Source organism: Elephas maximus, chromosome 12 (genome assembly GCF_024166365.1).
Source record: "Elephas maximus indicus isolate mEleMax1 chromosome 12, mEleMax1 primary haplotype, whole genome shotgun sequence".
In the NCBI taxonomy this organism is placed as follows: Eukaryota; Metazoa; Chordata; class Mammalia; order Proboscidea; family Elephantidae; genus Elephas; species Elephas maximus.
The window spans coordinates 78,983,825-79,001,267 of record NC_064830.1 but is presented as its reverse complement, the minus strand read 5'-3'; the positions used below and the strand labels follow the sequence as shown (position 1 = coordinate 79,001,267).

Here is a 17,443-nt window from a genome sequence, read left to right as displayed (position 1 = left end):
TATTGATTCTCCCTTGAAGGAGACCTTTCTTTTATCCCTGGCTGCTTTTAAAATTTTCTTTTTATCTTTGGTTTTGGCAAGTTTGATGATAATATGTCTTGGTGTTTTTCTTTTTGGATCAATCTTAAATGGGGTTCGATGAGCATCTTGGATAGATATCCTTTCGTTTTTCATGATGTCAGGGAAGTTTTCTGTCAGGAGATCTTCAACTATTTTCTCTGTGTTTTCTGTCCTCCCTCCCTGTTCTGGGACTCCAATCACATGCAAGTTATCCTTCTTGATAGAGTCCCACATGATTCTTAGGGTTTCTTCATTTTTTTAAATTCTTTTATCTGATTTTTTTTCAGCTATGTTGGTGTTAATTCCCTGGTCTTCCAGATTTCCCACTCTGCATTCTAATTGCTCGAGTCTGCTCCTTTGACTTCCTATTGCATTGTCTAATTCTGTAATTTTATTGTTAATCTTTTGGATTTCTGCATGCCGTCTCTCTATGGATTCTTGCAACTTATTAATTTTTCCACTATGTTCTTAAATAATCTTTTTGAGTTCTTCAACTGTTTTATCAGTGTGTTCCTTGGCTTTTTCTGCAATTTACCTTATTTCATTTCTGAGGTCATCCCTGATGTCTTGAAGCATTCTGTAAATTAGTTTTTTATATTCTGTATCTGATAATTCCAGGATTGTATCTTCATTTGGGAAAGATTTTGATTCTTTTGTTTGGGGGGTTGTAGAAGCTGCCATGGTCTGCTTCTTTATGTGGTTTGATATCGACTGCTGTCTCCGAGCCATAAAAAAAAAAAAATAGTAGTGATTCATTCTATATTTGCTCACTGAGTCTTATCTTGTTTTGTTTTCTTTCAGTATACGTGGATGGGCTACTAGATTGTGCTGTCTTGTTTGTTGTAGCCCTTGACTTACTTATGACCTATTACCAGCTGGTTTGGGCTGTTGCCAGATATATATGCCTGAGTCTATTCACTATTCTTGAGTAGAATCTGATTTCGGGTTATCAAGTGCGTGCTGCACCCTAACATCTATCCACCTCAAGAAGTAGTGGTGATAGTTGTGTGCACCAGAATCTATTAGCAGCTGGGGTTCACACTCCAGGGGGGGCAGGATGCTGACAGGCTTCCCCCAAGTGTCAATGAGGTAGGTGTGTCTCTATTCCTATAGCACCCTGGTGGGAGGGCTCTGCAGCTGTACCTTAGGCCCCCAATGCAAGTACCTCTACTTATTGGTAGGTGTCACCCTCCTCAGACCCCTAAGGCAAGAGGCTAGGTGGTCTGGGGGGAGCTTCAGCCCTCAGTTCCCTGTTGTGGGTCAGTTAGGGCTCTGTTGAATAAGCAGAGATATCAGACCTGGGGAACTTATTTTTCCAGTAAATCTGCTAAAAAAAAAATGCAGTCAGATCCCTATCAGAACTGCCTTTGCATTCTAACAGCCACCTTGTTCTCTGTAAGGGTGAAAGCCTGAGATTTGGATCATATATGCTTGGCTGGAGCTGGTTCTGTGTTTTTAGTCCAATTAGGGAAGGATTTTTGGTCCCTGGGTTTTTTGTGGTTGCTTCTCTCAGGCTGGAAGAATAAAAAAAAAAATTTTTTTGGGGGGGGGTTAGGAGAAGACCAAAAAAAAAAGGGGGGGGAAGCAAAGCCGGGGAGCCAGAGCTGTTCTCCCTCTGGCTCAGGAAATTCCAATGTTAATGAAGCCGCCTGGGAAGGGGAAGGTTCAGAAAAACAGCAGAGAGTAAAAAAACGGAATATAGCCAAAGTTGCTTGTCTTGCTTGGGATGACTATTTTATCTGAGATTCCCGAGGGGCGTGTCGCCTATGTGTGCTGGCTGTGTGGAGATTGTCCCCGAGGGTCTGGCCTGCTGAAGCCGCGGTCAGATCCTCCGCTCCCAGTCCAAAGCCCAGCGTCAAGGTTCCCCTGCTGGGACGCCGCACTCCCGGCTCCAAAATCAGTCGCTGCCTCCCGGGGACTTCTCGTCCCGCCAGCCACGTCGCCGCGCCACTCCCGCGGACCGGCTGGGCCCCCTCCTGGGGTTAGTTCAGGGGAGTAGGGCTACTCCCCGTGTTTGCGCCATGACCAGATGCTGCGTTCAGCTCCCCTGTGCCCAGTCCAAAGCTCGGCGCCAAGGTTCCTCAGCTGGGACGCTGCACTCCCAGCTCCAAAACCAGTCACTGCCTCCCGGGGACTTCTCCTCCTACCAGCCGCGTGGCCGTGCCGCCCGTGCGGACCGGCTGGACCCCCTCCCGGGGTCAGTTCAGGGGCCTAGGGCTGCGCCCCATGTTTGCACCTTCACAGATGTCGTGTTCAGCTCCCCTGCGCCCAGTCCTAAGCCTGGCGCCAAGGTTACCTGACTGGGACGCTGGCTCCAGGCTCCGAAAACAGTCGCTGCTTCCCTGTAGTTGTTTGTTCTCCGTCTCTATCACTCAGGTCAACTCTTTAAATCTGTGTTTGTTGTTCAGGGTTCGTAGATTGTCATGTATGTGATCGATTCACTTGTTTTTCCGAGTCTTTGTTGCAAGAGGGATCTGAGGTAGCGTCTACCTAGTCAGCCATCTTTTCTATTTCTAGCTTTTTAAGGAAGTGCCAAATCGATTTCCAAAGTGGTTGTACCATATTACATTCCCACCAGCAGTGTACAGGTGTTCCAGTTTCTCTACAACCTCCTCAACATTTATTATTTTATGTTTTTTGGATTAATTCTAACCTTGTTGGGGTGAGATGGTATCTCATTGTAGTTTTGATTTGCATTTCTCTAACGGCTAATGATCATGAGCATTTCCTCATGTATCTGTTAGCTGCCTGAATGTCTTCTCTGATGAAGCGCCTGTTCATATCCTTTGCCCATTTTTGAATTGGGTTATTTGTCTTTTTGTGGTTGAAGTTTTGCAGTATCTTACAGATTTTAGAGATTAGACCCTGATCGGATATGTTGTAGCCAAAATTTTTTTCCCAGTCTGTAGGTTGTCTTTTTACTGTTTTGGGGAAGTCTTTTGATGAGCATAAGTGTTTGATTTTTAGGAGCTCCCGGTTATCTCGTTTCTCTTTCGGTATTTGTGCAATGTTAGTTATGTTCTGTATTCTGTTTATGCCATGTATTAGGGCTCCTAGCATTGTCCCTATTTTTTCTCCCATGATCTTTATCATTTTAGATTTTATATTTAGGTCTTTGATCCATTTTGAGTTAGTTTTTGTGCATGGTGTGAGGTGTGGGTCTCGTTTCATGTTTTTGCAGATGGATATTCAGTTATGCCAGCACCACTTGTTAAAGAGACTGTCTTTTCCCCATTTAATGGACTTTGGGCTTTTGTCAAGTATCAGCTGCTCATAGGTGGATGAATATACGTCTGGATTCTCAATTCTGTTCCACTGGTCTAAGTATCTGTTGTTGTACCAGTACCCAGCTGTTTTGACTACTGTGGTGGTATAAAAAATAGTAGGTTCTAAAATCAGGTAGAGAGAGGCCTCCCACTTTGTTCTTCTTCTTCAGTAATACTTATCTGGGGCGTCTTCCCTTTCCATGTGAAGTTTCTAAAGGGAACTTTTAATAACAAGACTCAATTAAAGGAAAATACAAATATTCTGATAGGACAGTTTTATTATTTAGCCCAGTCCATAACTTTGTGACTGGGTCTTTATGGCATCCAGACTTCTTCCATTCTGTAGTTTTCATCTTAAGGGGCCATTTGTTGGTGAAAGAAAAGCAACTCCAGGGCCTCATAAAATTTAGGGCTGTCTGTGAAAAGGTTAAAGGTGTTTGGTTCTAATAAGGCAAGATTTGGTAAAGCTTGGGAGCGGGCTGCTGCATCAGCAAGATTGTTACCTTGGACATCTTCAGTCTGAGGAGCTCTTTTTTGTTGATGGGCTTGGACTGTATTAACTGCAGTTTCAGAAGGGATCAGTAAAGCATCCAAAAGGTCAGCCACTAATGTTCCATTCTAAATAGTAGTCCTAAAGGAAAAAAAAAAAACATCGCCATCAAGTTGTTTCCGACTCAGAGCAACCCTACAGGACAGAGTAGAACTGCCTCATAAGGGTTCCAAGGAGCTCCTGGTGGATTTGAACTTCCAACCTTTTGGTTAGCAGCTGTAGCTCTTAACCAGTACACTACCAGGGTTTCCAAACAGTGGTCCTAGAGGAGGTCAAAAATCCTGTCTGTTTTCATAGCATGCCATAATAATGACCACTCCAAAAGCATATCTCAAGTCCATGTAAATAGTCATGGATTTTCCTGAAGTGAGCTCGTAGGCTCTAATTAAGGCTATTAATTCAGCTTGTTGAGATGAGGTGGCTTTAGGAAGTGGCTCTCTTTCTAGTACTTAAGTGGAGGTGGTACCTGCATACCCTGGTTGGTAGTGGCCATCAGGATGAGATCTCAAACAGGATCCATCTACAAATAGGACTAAATCAGGATTGTTGAAGGGAATTTCTTTTAAGTCCTTCCTGGGTACCATTAACTGTTCCATCAAGCTCAAACAATCATGAGCAGCATATTCATCATCTTTAATAATAGGAAGAAGTGTGGGTGAATTTAAATGGGTTACAGTATGAAGTCTTATATTGGCTGCTGTCAAAAGAATAATCTCATAAGAAGTAAGTCTGCTTGTAGACAAGTGTTGGGTAAAGGTAGAATCAAGTAAAGCGGATACATCATGTGGTACATAAGCATCTAAAAAATTTCCATGCACTGTATCAGCAGTGGATTGTAAAAGTTTTGCAGTGGTGACTACGGCTCAAAGGCAAGGAACGTAACCCCTGGTCACTGGGTCAAGCTGCAGACTGTAATATCCTACAGGCCAGTTTTCTCTGCCCAGTTTTTGAGCAAGTAACTCTAGTGCATTTCTGTTTAGTTTGTGGACAAATAAAGAAAAATTGAATTGGTAATTAGAAAATCCTAAAGCTGGAGGTCATGTTAAAGTTTCCTTTAAATTTTCTACAGCTTGGCAGTCTTCAGAGGGAAACTGGAAAGAGCCTGGTTCTGATGACTTTGAATACTTGTGTAATGTTTGAACTAACAAAGAGAAATCTGGAACCCAAATCTGGCAATAGCCATGTGACTGCAAGAATCCTAGGAGTTTTTTCTTTGTTTTTGGAATTGGATAAGCTGGAATACCATCCTTTCTCTTAGGATCAGTAAAAATTCCCTGGGCTGATATTAAATGACCTACATATTTAACCATTGGCTGGGCCAGTTGTAATTTATCCTTGGATACTTTATGACCTCCAGAGGCCAAATGTTTAAGTAAAAGGACATTATCTTTTAAGCAAGTCTCCTGAGAGGAGGAATATACTAACAAGCCATCTATATATTGTAGTGACGTGGAATTATTTTTAAATTGTAAAGATTGCAAATCAGCATGAAAAACCTGAGAAAAATAAGTGGGAGACTCTGTACAGCCCCAAGGCATCACAGTTCAAGTAAACAGTTAATTTTCCCATTTGAAAGCAAATGAATATTGACTGTCAGAGAGTGTACAGGGATGCTAAAAAAAATGCACTGCAAAGATCTGTAACTGTAAAGTAAGTGACTTCTGGTGGGATATTAGAAAGCAATAAATGAGGATTAGGGGCTACTGAGAATCTAGGAATAACTATTCAATTAATTGCCCTTAAATCTTGGACAAATCTCCAGCCTCTATTGTTTGGCTTCCTAAATGGGAAGCAAGGGATAGTGCAAGGGATAATAGAGGAAAGAAAGTTTTGAATTATTGGTGCTAACACTTCCTTAGCTTCTCATTTCAAAGGGTATTGGGGATCTTTGGCAGTTATTTCGATAAATCAATTTGAATTTTAAAAGGCTCAGCAGACAAGACTCATCCAACGTTAGTAGACGTGGTAGCTCATAAAGTTTTGGAGACTGAGGAAAGAATTTCCACAGGAGGCAGATCAGCTTCAGACAGAGTTTGAAGTGGCAGAGTGAGAGCTTGCATGTAACAAGCAGCATCCTCTATTTTTGCTCTTAATTGCGTAGGAGGTTTGGGTAAATCTAATATAATTTCTCCCTTTTCATTAAATCTATCCTGACATTTCCATTTAGGTAAAAAGCCTCTTCTCAACAAATTTATAGGGGTGTCTGGGCTAAGGAGAAAAGGGTGCAGATCCTCAAAGTCTGTATTTGGTCAGTAACTCCCACTACTTTAGAGGTTTCTGTACTCTGAGGTAGAGGCTTTTGTAAACAAGTGGGGTTAATAGCAGATAAAATGACTCCTGTGTCAATTAGAAATTTGCAAGTTTCTGTATTAACGATCACAGTAGCTCCTCCTTGAGGATTTAAATCCACCACAGGGAAGGCCTCTGTGTGTTCCTTGGAGCCCCTCATTCAGGTTTAGATTGAGGCTTCCCTCATGGGTTAATTGTTTTTTAGTTTGAAACAATCTTTCTTCTGTTTGTTTTTTAGTTTGAAACAATCCTTCTTCCAATGACTGGGCTTTTTGCAATAGTTACAAGTTTCAGGGATGTTAGCTGTAACCCAGAAGGTCCTGGCTTAAAAACCTTTCTCTGATCAGCGTGTTGCAGCTGCAACATCATTAATTTGTTTTGTTTGACCTGTTTATTTTGCTCCTAAATTTGGACTAGTTTATAGGATATGTCCATCAATTCAGGAAGGGGTGCAGTTTCTTAAGCCAGTCTTGATCAGATAATTCTGGGTGTAATCCATTTAAAAATATGGAATTGAAAGTTATCCTAGCCCTGTCTTCTATGGGGCTTAATCCTAAATGTTCAGCAAACATGCTAGCCAAATGGTCTCTGTAATTACATACAGATTCATTTTTTTCTTGTTTGCAACTCTGCACTTTTAATCAGTTTTTGGAGGCAAAGCTTTTGGTATAGCATCTAAAAGTAATCTGGCAACTGCTCTAGTTTGTTGTAGCAGTGTTGCTCCAGTTATTGTACCATCAGCTGTTAGAAATTGCTCAGAATTTTTCCAATTTGCCTTTTTCATCCATAACTGGGCTTCTCCTGGCCTGACTACCATATTTATCAGTTGATATAAATCTGGCAATCCAGGGTCATAAGTCTCATTAATATTTTAAATTCTCTAGTAAATTTTGTGGGTCTTCACAAGGAATAGGAAATTATTTTACAATTACGTGAAGCTCTGCTTTGGACCAGGGAGAAAAGGTCGCCGTGGGGGTACATTGGGTTCCTTTGGATATCTTACTCTATGAGGTAAATGTGAAGGGTTTTTTGTTTCCTTCTCATTATTCAGGATAGAAGACATGTTCAGATAATGTGTTAGTAGAAGAATAAGAGAGCAGTGAGGGCTAGAGAGAAATTGGATTCTTTGGTGGAACAGATGGAATAGTAGATGGTGCCAAAGTATTAGAAGTTGCCGTGGAACTTTGACGCAATAGTTCCTTATTTTGTTTAGTTACTTTAGAGACCGTAACTTGTAGAGAGGCAATCTTGCTCACTTTCTTTTGGTAGCTGCAGAGTACCAATTAAAATATGAATCCCTTTGAACTTGTTTAACTCTAGAACACTTTTGCTCTAATTTGCTGCACAAGAAGGTTAGTTTAGATAAGTCAAAAGATCCCCAAAGCAGCCACACATGTTCTAAACTATCTTTGGTGAGATTATACCAGGTGTTCAAAAAACAGCAAGTAGCAGGACCATGGCATTTATTAATGTATTGGGCAGGGATTCATGAGGGGAACTCCCTGTTTTTAGGTTTAAAATTACCCATTGAAGAAAGAAAAGCCAAATGTGCCCTGAAAATAAAAGCAGAGTACTACTCTTGATTGCTTTGGAGGCAAAAAGCCATGTGGAGCACTACTTTCAGTTTTCTCTGAGTCACAAAGATCTAGACAGGAATGCTGTGGGATTTGGACAGTGTTTTGCTTAGACCAGTGTCTACCTTTGTTATGTGAGTTTGCTTGCATGTGGCACGCAGCCCAGTGCTCTGGCCTGTCTCATGACCACCTTATCCTGTCATGGGGGTCTCTAATGGCTTTTGCTGGTCGACCCATGACTGGATTTTGTGGTTTATAATGATCCAGAGCTCTTTGAAAGTAAAATTACCTCCATAGCTGCTGAGGCTTTGAGGAGTAGAATAACCTCCATGTAGAAAAAAATTTGCACCAATCCTAGGAGAAATTAAAGAAGAAACAAATCTGGACAAGAATGGAAGAGAAAGTAATCCTCAATAAAGCTCAGAGAACTCTACACCTAGAATGTTTGGATCAAAGAGGGGGCTTACCTGAGGCAGCTTCCAAGGAGGTCCTGGGAAGTGGTGAGCCAAGAGGCTGCTGTTGGTACCAGGGTCTGAGTTCCTGAGCCTCCTGGGGGTAGCTCCACCTGCTCTCCTTCAGATCCTACTTCTGACACCAAGAAATGTCATAAAGCAAAATGACAGAGCCTGGTTGAAATTAAAAGTAAGGAGCTTTTATTGAGAGGCAAGGCAATTTGCAAATTGGGAATCACAAGGTCCAGAGGATTCTGAACTAAGTGATCCTAGGAGGGAGTTTTTATAAGAAAATAGAAGGAATTTCAGTAAGAATTCAGTGATTGGTTGACATTCAGGTAATGGTTACAATATTCGGTGACAGTACATCTGATTGGTTGATATTTAGGTAATGGTTACGTAATTGGGTAAGGGTACATCTGATTGGTAGGAGATTACATACGTTTCTAAAAAAATTTTTTTTTTTTTTTAGTTAGAAAGTAATCATTAAATTTGGTACATCTGGCCTCAGCAATCATGAGACCCTCCTTGCATGACTTCAGGGAGGACATGTGTAATTTTAAAGTTTATCTTGAGTAAGCATCTGTTCTGAGAATTGTTTTGGAACAAGTTTCCTGAGCAGGGTATATTCTTAAGCAAGCAAGCAGAATCACATTGTTTTCTCAAATTGTTTACCAAGTAATTTTCTCAGGGTACCATGAAGAGTTACGAAAATGACATGCCGTGTTCTCGATGCAGAAGTTATTTTTGATTCAAAATGGAGTTTGGCTCAGACCTTAGCATAGCCACCATCTCATGTCAGGAGTCCTAAGTTAATTTGGGGTGTTCTTACTCACCCCGATGATGCTTTTCATTTTCTCAGCATTTTCTGTCCTCACTGGGTGCACATTACATTAAGTCATTAAAAAAAAAAAAAGTCATAGCTGCTGCTAATTCATAGCTGTTTTGTCACATCGAACTTGTGTTCTTAAATTATTGAGAATTCACATCCATTTTTGTAACCGCAGCCCCACCACTCACAGAACCTTTGAGGGCCATCGTTATAGGATATTTTTAAGCAATGTTAAATTATAGATGCAGTGACTATTGAAATAGAACAGTTGTCACCAAACCCACTTGCACAAGTTTCAATGCATATAAAAAACCACATGGCCCACTCAGGACTGAAGATTGACAGGAGTCCGGTCTTTAATTACCCAGTGTGGTGCCACTATGTGGCGATAGCCTGAATAAGTTTACATATTTCTCCTGCCACCTCCAGCTTTGAAATTGTGAATTCTTGACAGATTGTTCTAGATTGAGGAATATTCATTCACATCATCTCACATTTTGTATGCAAAGTAAGATGTCATTGAGAGTTTTACACTATCTCAAATTTGCATTATTTCAAGTTGCATAAAATCGGTCTGATAGCTGTTCCAGCATGGGCCTTTGGGGGCACACATGCCAGTCCCTGGGGATTCCTTGGTGGTGTCTTCCTGGCTTGACAACTACTGAGACCTCTTCCCCTCCTACAGGATAGCCAGCCGGAGCAGCGATAAGGATGGTGACTCTGTCCACACAGCCAGTGATGTCCCACTGACCCCACGGACCAACTCTCCAGATGGGAGACGCTCGTCTTCAGACACCTCCAAATCCACATACAGCCTGACTCGAAGGATTTCCAGTAAGCATCTCTGCCGTGACGACCAGGGGTGGGGTCCTGACTTGAGCAGACCTGTGCTCCTCAATCCTCATCCAGGGTCAATGAATTAAAACCCCATCAACTGGGCCCTCAGGGGAAAGGAAAAGAGCTGGATTTCCCAGACACTTGGCAGTATCCCCAAGAGCAGTGTTGTTCTGGGTGGGGGGAGCAGTCCAAGAGACCAGATGACAGAGTCGTAATGATCATGTGCAGAGGAATGCAGCACCTGATTTCTACTGAGTTCACTCAAAAGATATCATTTTGATTGATTTTTTTTTTTAACTGATCAACCAGTTTGATTGAAGTGATTCTATTGATGTTACCAGCATATGTTTTTTCAGCCCCCAAAAGATGAGTGTTACTTTATTATATAGCCAGTGTTGCAAATTAATATGTCTTTAGGGGCAGGCAGGTTTTGTCAGTGCATAAACCCTGATTAAAGCTTCACACAGCCCTTTCTCTTTCATCCCTATTCACCCGGGTCTAGGTCAGCAGATACCAGACCCTTCTGTATTTCTTAGATGCAATAATCCTTTGGAATGACTCAGAAACTCCAGGGAAAGAAGTATCCTTAATCTAGCATAAAAAAGTCCTAAACTCCTAGGACAAGATCCAGGAGGGGCTTTGGCGCTGAAATGATACTATTTTGGATATATTGGGCTAAATAAATAATTAAAATTAATCTCACTTGCTTCTTTTCACGTTTTTAAAAAGGTAGCTAACAGAAAATTTGAAATTGCAGGCATAGTTTGCATTACTGGCTCAAATCAAGTTTCTTTTGGACAGCACTGGTTTAGACGATTTGTAAGGATTGCACCCTGCTCTAAACACAGATGTTTTATTTCCATTTAGCAAATCAGAGTCCTTCGCATGTACTATGCAAGAGTCTCGTGATTTTAGCTGTTGCACAGATATTTGGACAATTAACAAGAATACTGTGAGCTCATTGCTAGAATAAAGGGATGAACAAAGATTAGAATAATGGACTTGGGAGCCATTAATTCTGCTGGTTGATGGAGAAGAGCGGTTCTCCAGAAGCAGGGATGGTTTACCCAATATGTAATGTACACATGGGCTTACTTGTTCTTAATTACTAATCTGTAGTGCACAATTTCACCTGGTTTTCACCATATCAAAGATGTGTTCACTACAGATTAGTAAGTAAACATAATTTAGCCCATGCATACCTTGCTTACTGTAAGCCGGTAGGTACCATGCTCACTGGTTAATACATCCCTTCCTAGAAGAGATGAGGTTTGAGTATGGTCTTTGAAGTACTGTAAAAAATACAGTTGCCATTGAGTCAGTTCTGACTTATGGTAACTCCATGTGTGTCAGAGTAGAACTGTGCTCCACAGGGTTTTCAATGGCTGGTTTTTTGAAAGTAGATCGCCAGCCTTTCTTCCAAAGCGCTGCTGGGTGGACTTGAACCTCTGACTTTTTGGTTAGCAGTGAGCATGTTAACCATTTGTACCACCTAGGGATTCTAATACCCATTGCTGTTGCGTTGATTCTGACTCATGGTGACCCTATAGGACAGAGTAGAACAGTGTCATAGGGTTTCCAAGGAATAGCTGATGGATTCAAACTGTTGACCTTTTGGTGAGCAGCCAAGTTCTTAACCACTGTGACACTAGGACTCTAGGGACTCTAATAGTTACCATTTACTGAGCTTTTTCTAGGTGCATGTTTTGTTGCGAGCCCCTTCCGTGGCTCAGTGAACATTTACCACAGTCTGATGAGATCCTATTACTGATACCGTTTTACAGACAGGAAAACTGAGTCCCAAAAAGTCTAAATAATGTGCCCAGGATCACATGGCTATTAAATTCAGGTCATGCAGTCTGGCTCCAGAGTCCATACTCTTAAGGTGGAGGCAGAATAGGTCAATAGTTGGAGCCCAAACTCCAGGGCTAGACAAGCTGAGCTTGAATCCTGGCCCCATCATTTACTAGTTGTGTGACCTTTGGCAAGTTATTTGAAGTTTCTTTTTCTTCATCTGTATAGTGGGGATTATAGAAATTATCTAACACCTCAAGGGGTAAAGATTAAATGACTTAATGTATGTGATACACTTAGAACCAAGAAAAAACAAAAACCAAACCCGTTGCCATTGAGTCGACTCCAACCCATGGCAACCCTGAATGTGATGGGTGGAACTGCTCCTTAGAGTTTCCTTGGCTGTAATCTTAACGGAAGCAAATCTCCAGACCTTTCTTCAGTAGTACCACTGGGTGAATTTGAACTGCCAACCTTTAGAATGGTAATTGAGTGCAAACTGTTTGCGCCACTTAGGCACCTAGACTTAGAGCGGTGCCTGGCATTTAGCTGTGATGATGATGGCAGTGGTGAGGCTAATGCCGCCATACTGCTGTTTGTAGAATAAATAAGAGTATCTCAAGGTACAGAGAGAAGGTGGCGAAGAGCACTGTGAAGCAGAGTGAGTTTGTGAGAACCTGTGCAATGTTGCTGATCTTACGGTGTGGCAGTACTAATTGTTGCTTCTGGCGGCTGTTTAGGTCTCGAGTCAAGACGACCCAGCTCCCCACTGATCGATATTAAGCCCATTGAGTTTGGTGTTCTCAGTGCCAAGAAAGAGCCTATCCAGCCTTCAGTGCTGAGACGGACCCACACCCCCGATGACTACTTCCGGAAGTTTGAGCCCCGGCTGTACTCACTTGACTCCAGCAGTGACGACGTGGACTCTCTGACAGATGAGGAGATCCTGTCCAAGTACCAGCTGGGCATGCTACACTTCAGCACCCAGTACGACTTGCTGCACAACCACCTGATAGTGAGGGTGATCGAGGCCAAGGACCTGCCACCCCCCATTTCCTACGATGGCTCACGCCAGGACATGGCCCACTCGAACCCCTACGTCAAGATCTGTCTCCTGCCAGACCAGAAGAACTCTAAGCAGACAGGGGTCAAGCGCAAGACCCAGAAGCCGGTGTTTGAGGAGCGCTACACCTTCGAGATCCCCTTCCTCGAAGCTCAGAGGAGGACCCTGCTCTTAACCGTGGTGGATTTTGATAAGTTCTCACGCCACTGTGTCATTGGGAAAGTTTCCGTGCCTTTGTGTGAGGTTGACCTGGTGAAAGGCGGGCACTGGTGGAAGGCGCTGATTCCCAGTTCTCAGGTAAGCAGGCGGTTTTTGGCGGCTCCTCCTGGGAACTTTGAAAAAGATTAATTTTATTTTATTAAAATTTTTTTTCTATGTTTTTAAAACTTTTTATTTTGAAATAATTTTAGACTCACAGGAAGTTGCAAAAATAGTAGAGATTCTACGTACTCTTCATCCAGCTTCCCCCAGTGTAACATCATACACAACCGTAGTATATTATCAACACCAGGAAATTGATACAATGCTATTAACTAAATTACAGATCTTACTCAGATGTCACCAATGTTTACATGCACCACACTTTCCTTCCTTTCTTGCTTCCTCCCTCCCTTTCTTCCTTTTTTTGTTTTTTTGGTGTGTAGCACTATGAAATTTTATCACATGTATAGCTTTGTATAACCACCACCACACTGGGAGCTTTTGTGATTGATGCTGGGCTATTTAATAAGAAGAATGATTGTCTGTGGTATGAAGCTATCAGTCATTTTGACTTCCAGAAATTGTTTTGAGAAAAAAAATGAGGAATAGAGAACAGATTGATATATGGATGTTTTCCAGGCGAATTGTTAGATTGACTTTCTTCCTGCTTTCCAGCCTAGGGAAATACAGTTGGCTGCTTGGGCAAGGCAAGGTTGTATCTTCAGGGGCTGTTTGAGTCCCTCTTGTGGGCATTCCTGTGAGCTGGACAATAACAGTGCATTCACTGTGGGTAGACGGATATGGTGGGGAGGGAGTTGGAACAGTTGGGGGCTGGCCAGGGCTCACTCTCTCTCATTGTAAGTGATCTCTCTAGCATTGTGGCCAGACCTCTGTACATGGTGGCTTGGGGCTCCAAGATATCTAAAGCAGAAGCTTCCAGGCCTCTTGAGGCCTAAGCTGAGAACCAGCATACCATCATTTCTACTGTATTCTATTGGTCACCCCAGCCCAAATTCAAGGTGGAGATGGGTAGGAAACAGACTTTTGATGGGGAGAATAGAGAACGCATGCCCAGATGGCAGGATTTCATGGCAGCCATATTTGGAGGCAATATCTATACTGTCAAGAATGTAAGAGCAGGAGCCTTGTAGTTATTGCTGTGGCCCCGTTGCTTAGCATGGTGCCTGGCATGCTATGAGCATCCAGTATGTATCTGTTGAACAAGTGAACAAAATAGTGACATTGGAGTAGAAAGTAAAAATCAGAGGCAAGGAGGAGAAGAGAAGTGGTTATGCTTAGAAAAGGCACAATCCCTTTTGTTCCTCCAGAAACCTGAACTTGTTCTCACTGGTGTCTGGCTCAGACCAGGGTCAAAGCTTTCCTGGCATTTTGGGGCCAGCTGGCTTCTGGAGAGTGGGAGGAAAAAGTCCACAGAGGGCCACTGAGGGGAATGTCTGAGAAACACACAGACAGAAGTATGAGCCCAGGCACCACATTCATGGCCATTGGGATGGTGCCTCCAGTGTGAGATGCTCGGAATTCCTGGTGTTACTTGCTCTTCCTGATCTTAACCCTTCTTGGTATCCATTGTTGAAACAAAAATCGTATTAAGCCAATAGCAGAAATTGATTGAAGTTTATTGAATATACAATTTGCAAATTAGGGTAACATTTCAACTAGAGAGTCAAAAATGTTCCGAAGATGAGAAGAACTTCCAAAATTCTTAAACCACATCTCATCAGCGTTTTCATGGAAAAAGGGCTGAAGCAGAACCGATAAACAATTTGTGATCAGGAAGCATTTTATGTAGCATTATCTTAAAGAACAACTGAAACAATTACTGATTTACCCTAAAACACAGCTCCCAGTCTGACCTTTGGAGTCTTTGTTTCCTGAAATTGGCTGAATTTTTCAAAACTGCACAATGCCCAAGGCAAAACGGTCCCATACTAGTTTATCTAGATGATTGTTTGACTCAAAGGTGATTTTTTTAGAAACCAGTTTCTTCAAGGCTCAAGGTTCTAGAGATCACCTAAGGGCAAATTGCCTGGGTGGGGGCCCCCAACTCTGTGGATCCCAGAAATCTGGATTTTAACATGGTTTCTCACCACCATGTACATGGTCTCCTTATAAGGCGCTCATACGTGGAGACACATGGCTCTGCCATTTTGTCGTTGTCTATTGCTCTTTAACAGCCTCAAAACTTAGTGGCTCAAAATGACAGTGGCTATTTATTTGCTCAAGTCAGCTGGGTGGTCTTGTCGGTGCTGGTCTTGTTGGTGGTCGCTCATGTGACTATGTTCAGCTGGGGCCTGGGCTCAGCAGGGATGCTAGAGCGGCTGGGCTTTGCTCTCCAGCAATCTCAGAACCTCTCTTTTCTCCACATGGCCTCTATGTGGTCTCTCCAGCAGGGTAGCCAGATGTCTTACATAATAGTGTAGAGCTCCCAAGAACACAAAGGCGGAAGCTGCCAGGTCTTCTTAGTGCCTGGGCTTGGGAGTCTCAAAATGTTATTTCTGCCATATGATATTGATCAAGGAGTCCCCGGGTGGTGCAAACAGTTAACGCACTCAGCTGCTAACAAGAAGGTTGGAAGTTTGATTCCACCCAGAGGCTCCTTGGAAGAAAGGCGTGGCAATCTACTTCGGAAAACATCAGCCATTGAAAACCCCATGGAATACATGTCTACTGTGATATACATGGCATCACCATGAGTCAGGGTCAACTCAATGGCAGCTGGTTTGGTTTTGGTATACTGGTCAAAGCCCAAATTCAAGAGGATGGAAAAATAGACTCCACCTCTTGATGGGGGTGTGGTGAGGTGACATCGCAGTTGAGTATGTAGGAGGGGAGACGCTGTTGGAAGCACACTCTACCACATATGCAAATGACCTCTTCAGGGCTGCCCTGTACAGCTGTGCAGGTTGTACACTGCATAAATCCAGGGGCCCCATTCATAAAGATTGTAATGTGAATGGCCTTGTGCTTCAGCCCAGAGCTTTCATAATTCTGAGTGTGTTAGTGGCCTGGAAGGATGTCACTGGTGCACGTGGAGGGAGGGGCCTGGTCCCCCCTAGAGGGGAGCTAGGGTGGGGCAGCAGCACTGATGGAGCCCCCAGTGGCAGAGAGCTTTGTGTTACCAGGCAGATAGCCTGGCAGTTAGACAGGCCTGGATTCACATCCTGACTACCTTCTGGCTCTGTGACATTGGGCAAGGTCCTTTGAGCCTCCATTTCCTCATCTGTAAAATGGGGATAATAATATGGTTCTTAAATTGTTGTAAAATATATATATATATAACATAACCTTTGCCAATTCAACATCTTTGCATGTGTAATTTAGTGACACCAACTATACTAATCATGTTGTACAACCATCACCCGTAACTGTTGCCAAGTTTCGCGTTGCCATAAACAGAAATTCACTGCTTCTTCAGTGACGACTCCTCTTTCTCCCCTCCCTTCCACCTTTGGTAACCACTAATAAACTTTGGTCCATAATATGGTTCTTGATTATTGATTGTGCCGGGCACTATGTACCTATGATTTCCGTGAATGCCCCCCACACCCTGAATGAGATGAGCATTACTCTTATTCCCATTTTACAGATGGAAAAACTGAGGCTCAGGGAGGGAAGTAACTTGTCCAAGGTCACATAGCTAGGAGGGAGAGCTGGGATTCTGACCTGATGGTGTGACTTGAGCCATCTCTGCTGTACCGTCCAGCCTCTGCCTCACTGGGTTGTCACAAAGTTGGAAGGTGTTACCGCAATTTCGCGAGTTAGAGCCGCCTGCCGCAAATCGCCAATTCTTGAGATAGGGATGAGGTGGGTAGCAAGAGCTTTATTAGATATACCGGTATATGGAGACAGAGGGGAATGATCTCCTCCTAAAGTCGTCTGTCTCACCAGACTACCAATCAGCTCAGGTTTTTAAGGGACAAGGGGCCATAAGTTTTAGGGACTTGTGGAATGTGCGCTCTCTTTCTTCTGTTTGGTTTTGGTGGTCCTATCTCAAACATGTTGATCTTTTCCTGCCATTATCCCATCAGTTCAGGGGGTAGCTGGCACCATCCTTCATCTTATTTGACAGGCTTAGATCAGTATCACTTGTTTTCCACAGTCTTAGAGGAAACATTGGTTAACACGTAACCATTTGGGGAGCTAACATCAGGATCTTACTTGGAGGCAAGGATGGGCTAGGGGAGGGAAAGGAGAGAAAGAAGAAAGAAGAAGGAAAAAAAAATTGGCTCAGGTACTGTTCAAGATATGGTTGAGCAGCCTGTTTTAATCCCCCCTTTTTATTGTAGGTTTCTCAGTCTTGGGAAACAGGGTGCCGTGTCTTTCTCTAGCTACTTCCTGCTGGATGGGGACATTGGATGGGGAGAGAAACCTGACATCTACTAGGGGTCATATACAGGTTGCGGTTTGGAAAGATGAAATTCGGCAACGTCTCATTGGATTAAGTGACGCACATCCCCGGAGTCTGGGAAAGGAGTAGTTCAGTCTACCAGGGCAAAGACCTCTC

At 42.9% G+C, this 17,443-nt stretch overlaps 1 protein-coding gene across 3 annotated transcripts in view; it reads left to right on the top strand.

Moving 5' to 3' along the window:
• Positions 1-17,443, top strand: part of SYT17 (synaptotagmin 17) — a 123,161-nt gene that overhangs the window by 35,054 nt on the left and 70,664 nt on the right. For all 3 annotated transcript variants that reach the window (XM_049903383.1, XM_049903382.1, XM_049903381.1), the window contains 2 exons: positions 9,709-9,857; positions 12,395-13,014. In XM_049903383.1, the coding sequence (XP_049759340.1) occupies positions 9,709-9,857; positions 12,395-13,014 (769 nt within the window). The remainder of the gene's footprint in view (positions 1-9,708; positions 9,858-12,394; positions 13,015-17,443) is intronic.